Source organism: Alosa sapidissima, chromosome 14 (genome assembly GCF_018492685.1).
Source record: "Alosa sapidissima isolate fAloSap1 chromosome 14, fAloSap1.pri, whole genome shotgun sequence".
Classification (NCBI taxonomy): Eukaryota; Metazoa; Chordata; class Actinopteri; order Clupeiformes; family Clupeidae; genus Alosa; species Alosa sapidissima.
In genome coordinates, this window is record NC_055970.1 from 29,961,042 (window position 1) to 29,967,124 (window position 6,083).

The following is a 6,083-nucleotide window of genomic DNA, read 5'->3' on the forward strand; positions in this document are numbered from 1 at the left end:
GTGCTTTTAAAGTCCATTTAATAAACACACATATTCACGATGTGTCTCTGCCTGGGGCAAGTCTGTGGAAGTCAGCGCTACATGGCTTCCTCTGGGGAGCACTCTTCTGCCTCCTCTCTCTCTCTTTCTCCCTCTGTCCCTCTCTCTCTCTCTCTCCTCCTTTCTCTCTCTCCGTCACCACATGCCATTCTAATGTATGCTGCCCGCTCTCCTTTCATGCAACATGCTGGCAGGAGAGGGTCAGGCACTGTTTTTAACACTAAAGATGCATTTGAGGGGATTACAAATTTATCTGGGCTATTAATATTTCATCCTGGCCAAGACAATGGCTCGTTGTCTTGTCTCGTAGACAGGAGGTGGAGATGGAGGGGTGTGGGACTGCCTGAGCAAACCCTGCTGTGTGTTTGAAGTGTGTGTGTTTGTGTGTGTGTGTGTGTGTGTGTATGTGTTTGTTGCTACCTTGAAAGCTCTTGTTGGGTGCAGAGGGGAAGGTGTTGCCCAGCAGTACGACCGTGGGGTCAATCACAATCTCCCGGCTTCGGCCCGGCGCCCCGGTGACCTCGCGCTGGCCGCCTCCCCCATCCAGCCGCAGGGTCAGCTCATTGTCGTGGCGATCCAGATGCACCTCGTGCCACTCGCCGTTGTCAAGGTGATAGGCTGGCAGTGTGAGGTTGAAGTCGCCATCACCCAGGTTGTAGAGGACAACTAGATTGCCCTGGAGGATCTAAGAATGAGATTAAAGAGAGAATGATGAAAATAGAATGCATAGAGAAATATATATAGAAACTAGCCCTAAAAACAATACAAACACCATATGAATACCATACCCGCCACAGTTATCAGCAACCCAGATAAAGATGTGTAAAAGCAATACAGAGAGTGATCAACATAGCACAGAAGATCGTTGGCTGCCCTCTTCGCTCTCTACTTGTATAATGATTTCCCCTATTCCCTACAGCAACTATATTGATTATTATGGAAGTTACTGCCTTTTGCCTTGGCACGGCTCTTTATTTGTTGGCAGATAATACAAAGGCAGAGTACAGTAACGTCTCAATAAGGGTCAAAGGTCAAGTTTGACCCCAATATTTTTTTATGTAAAGATCTTCATTAAAACAGGAAATAGCCAGATTTCCAGTGTCCTACCTATAATACATTTGGCTGGACAACAAAGAAACTTTAAAGTAATTTTTCTCAGTTTCACACTCTGGCGAGTTAAGGTCTTTTGCCTTTGCAGGGCAAAACTGAAACCCTCCTAAACGTGCACCTCGTCGGTTATTGGCTGGAACACTGTTTGTAATGTTTCGTGGTACAGGTTGCACAAGTTTGTTTTTGTTGCCATTTGCGGAGCCTGGCCTGTCTACAGAGGCCGCGTTTTTTTACGGTGTGTTCAGGGGACAGGCAGCTAGTGAGGATAGTGAAGAGATGTTTCCTGTATGTCAGTGATCCTCACTATTTTTTTCACAAGAGCCACATTGGCAGTGCAAAATCAAAAGGAGAGCCGTCACCTTTGCAAATGTGCATTTCTACATATAAATTGGACATCCCACAAAAAAAGAAATAACACAGCCAATACTGGGTAACGTTACACCTGCCGTTTGTCTGCTCGTCCCCTCTCCAGTGTCTTCGTGCTTCGTTTTTGTTTGCTGCTTCCTCAGACTCATTTCCCTCATCCACTCCACTATTACAACACTGTGGGCCAGATGTACGTACATTTGCGAACGTAGCGTTATCAGCGCCATGGACACACCGCAGATTGCGAGCGCTGTCAGACCCAAGTTTCCGTCGTATTTATCAATCGTTCAATCCTTAGTGTAAACTGCGCCTTTCTCTGCCCTTCTCCGCCCATAAATGCAATTTACGAACGTCCACAACTGAATGGCAGCGCCTACAAGCCAGTTGAATGAAGTTAACTGATGACAACATTAAAAAGAATTAAACGTTTAGCGATCATGAAATAATACCATACATGATAAGATGTCAACAAGCAGGGAGATAATGAAGATCAGTAGTTCTACTCAAACTACTTGTGCACGTAGGCTATGGGAGATTGGTCAAATCTAGCAAGTAGGAAAGTTTAAGTGAATGACGTGAAAGTGAAAGTAAGACATGCGAAAGGCCAACGAAAGTTTCACCACAAAAACTGGTGTTCTAAATAGCGATTCTGTTGTCTTTGAAAGGTTCCCTTATTGACGCATTGAACTGCAATGTGGATTAACACCTGCTTTTACAAGGCGGAAGTATTTAGGCGCAGAATAGACGTGCGCTTTCAGGAGCAGTCTTTGTACATCCCGCGGAATACATAACTAGGCGCTCTTTACTCTTCCCCTCCCATCTTTTTACGCTAAACTCCCACTTTCACCTGGATCCTCCCATGAATGCATATGCATGACATGACAATCGCAATCTGCCACTTTCAGCTCCCGCGACAGGCAGTTTGCGCTTTTACATCATTGCGGCCTGTTTGTACATACCTCGCAATGATTTTACACACACATTGCAAAACAAATACGCCTGAAATGAGCGCAAAAGCGTTAGTACATCTGGCCCTGTGGGTCTGTCTGTCTGGTTTTTGAACTCGTTTCTGTCCCTTTTTTTAAATTACTATTAAAAACCGGCCCATTTTGTGCTTCACGCTAGCGGAACTACGTCGCCTGCCTGCAAACGTGCGCTGCAGTTAAGTTTTGTAAACAATGCCACGTGGCATGCAGGCTGTGTTGCTAGGTTTGACAATAGGAAGCACCATTAAGGCTTAATAACTTCCTTTCACCTTCATTATTTGGGTGAAGGGAGAAGTATAATTCAGATGTTTGCGTTTTTGTAGTGCAGTATTGTATGTTTATGAAGCACATTTGAAAAAAATGGCTGTGTTACCACATTGGGTCCCATTCGCGCTTTCCGCAGCTGCTTACTATATTCACTGTGAGATTGGGCGAGTTTTCTTTGTATGTTTATGGTAATAAATGTGCTTGCAGGAATGATGGGACAGTGTTTGCCATGAATAACGTGTGAGGTATACATGTGTGGGTGGATGTGTGGGCATGGGTGTTTTGATGTGTGTGTGCACTTTTGCAATAAATGATGTATGAGATGAGTTTCAGGGTATAGATGTGTTTGCAATGATGCACCTTACTGGAGCAGCTCTCCAATTTTGTTACTTAAATGCAATGACAATAAAGGCATTCTATTCTATTCTAAAAAGGGTTATAAGAAACTTGCTCTTTAGTGAATTAGCTTATTCTAAAAGAAAAACGCTTTTAATTGAAGCACATTTACCCGTACTTTGAAAAAATACCCTTACACATTCTAGCACATAAATTTTACATACAGCGGGGGAAATAAGTATTGAACGGAACGCGTCAACATTTCTGTCAGTAAGTATACTTCCAGTGAGGCTATTGACATTATGAAATTTTCACTAGACATAAGTATTAACTCAGGTAATCCACACTAAACAATACAAACATTAAAGTCCATAAGTAGAGTTATGTGTAATAAAGTGGAATGACACAGGAAAAAAAGTATTGAACACTTTAAGAAAAAGCAGTACTACTGTACAAGGCAAGGAAAGGCAAGGAATGAGCTGGAATCTATAAGTAGTTAGAGAGTAATTATCCCTCCTGTCTGTGCAAATTAATAAGCTGGGTTAGTACATATTGATGGGCTATAAAAAGGTTTTTGTTACCAAGGTGTCACACAAGAAAGCAAAGAGCTCTCCAAAGACCTTCACAACCTTATTGTTGCTAAACATATCAATGGAACTGGTTACAGTTCATTTCAAAACTTCAGAATCTTCCAGTAAACAGCATTGGGGAAATTATCTGCAAGTGGAAGGAACATAGCTGCATCATCAACTGACCATGCACAGGATCTCCTCACAAGATTTCTGACCAGAGAGTCAGAAGGATAGTCAGAGAGCCCAAGAGCCAAGGACCAGTCGGAGATAGCTCCAAAAGACTTGGAGGCAGCAGGTATTCTTATAGAGTTAATCATAGGCAATACACTCCACCGCCCAATGCCCATTTCTACAGCTAAGGCGATCATTAAAAAGTTCCAATCAACTGGAACTATGAGAAACTTGCCTTGACAAACACAAGTTTATTTTGCCCCCACACACATTGGGGAGGAGGGTAAGTCACTGTTGGAGAGAGGGGCAGAAAAGTATGACCAGAAAAAGCCTTTCCTGCACATGTACGTGCCTAGAGTTTGCTAACCACTGGGAATTTGACCAGCACCAAGTTCTGTGGTCAAATGAAATGAAAACAGATTTATTTTTTGCTCAAGGTCAGTTTGGCATAAAAAGAACCAAAGAAACCCTGATGCCCACTGTTATGGCATAAGGCAAATGATGTGGGGCTGCCTGCCTTCCAAAAGCCCTGTGAACATTGTGAGAACATCCCTTGGACTTCCAAAGGGCATGTCTCAGTAATAATTCACCAAAAGATAAATGTTTTATAACCCTTTCTTTTTGTGGAAGCATGTTTACACTGTAGGGTATGTTGAATGGAGAGGATTTAGTGGTTAACAGAGAGAGTGCTCATTTTAGTAATGAGAGACTAGATGATACACAGCACTTTCATTTCAAATGGTTAGATATCCAGATGAACAGTGTTTTTCAATATCTTCAATACCTATTGTATATTTTTTCATAGTACAAAGACAAAGACAGTGCAGACTAAGCACATGCTGAAACGGTCACTCAAGTCATTTTTAGAAATATGTTAAGATCCACATAGTCCTTTTCCTATGAGACCACTGCTAAAGAGTGCAATGTTGAAGACTTTGTGCTGCCTTTATTACCCCATGTGGGCTTCTTTAAACGACAGCCAGAGTGCAAAGTCAGATAAAGAGTAGTGGTAATGTGTCTGGTGCATGAACCCATCCTGTGGCATGTGGGAGCCTAAGATGAACCACTGATGTTTGCGCTCATCATTTTAAATGATCTGCAATGTAAAAACGTCCAAAATAATCTCTACAGCTAGCAAGTTAAATTAACATTCAATAAATGCCTACAATTTGAACTTCATTTAGCGAATCATTAAAAAAACAGGTCTTAACAGGTCTCTGCCGGAGTGCCTACATGAATACATCCTCGCACACCTACGCTTTCTTAACACCGCAGAGCTGAGTGATCCATTCTTGAAGCAGACATTTTCCTGTGAGACTAGTTCTAAAATGCTGCCTGCAGATTAGAAGACCTTGTGTGCGGTCTTTGTTCCTCCATGCTATCAAACGCTACATTCACTCTATTGTGTGGAGGCCAGCTTTTATCATCTGTGTTTTCACACTGGCCTTGTTAAAGAGCTACCGCACTATTAGCAGCTTACGCAAACAGGAGGTCTAAGCTATGCATGGACAGTGCTGTAGCAAACAAAAGGGTATGGTAAAAGTTAAAGAATTTGCCTAACAAATCTCTACGGTAGTCTCGACAGGAATTCACCCGTGTGCACCGACGCATTCTCAAAGTGGACATGAAACACTTGAAGGAGTTCGGAAAACTGCAGTGACGAGTGTTTGGTTCTTGAAGCCGAATACAGCAGTGCTTCTTAAAGAGAGCGGCAAGCTTTATCTGCCACTCCACTCTGAGACAGAGAGGAGCAGACCGAATGACGGAGGAAGAGAGAGAGATGGTCAGACCCAGAGAATGTGAATGAGAGAGAGAGAGAATAATGCTGAAACGCAGGGAGATAAAGTTGATTGCAAAATAATGGAGGGAGAAAAATGGAGCGGCCGAGGAGACATAGGAGAGGTGAGTGAAGCAAGCAGGGGGGAGGAGTGTTTGTGTGTGTGTGTGTGTGTGTGTGTGTGTGTGTGTGGGGGGGGGGGGGGGGGGGGGGGGGTGTAATCACACTAGGCCGGGAATCTGATATGCTGGTGCCACACACACACTAACAGAATTAAACACACCGCCCCTTTAATTGGAAACACCAGAGCCTGGGGAATTCAATATGCTATCTATTTATTCAGCCAATCTTTTCCACTTGGGCTCTGATGTGGCTGTCAGCAAGTCTCATAGACTGCTCCCAAACACCACTTCCAGCCCACTCTCCTCCGCCTCTTCCTTCTCTTTCCCCCTCTTTGTG

At 43.4% G+C, this 6,083-nt stretch overlaps 1 protein-coding gene across 1 annotated transcript in view; it reads right to left on the reverse strand.

Annotated features, from left to right (window-relative positions):
- The window catches only part of si:ch211-186j3.6 (neural-cadherin), a 163,405-nt gene that overhangs the window by 18,830 nt on the left and 138,492 nt on the right, over nucleotides 1–6,083 (reverse strand). Inside the window, 1 exon segment of the mRNA XM_042062681.1 lies at nucleotides 460–724. Within this exon segment, the coding sequence (XP_041918615.1) occupies nucleotides 460–724 (265 nt within the window).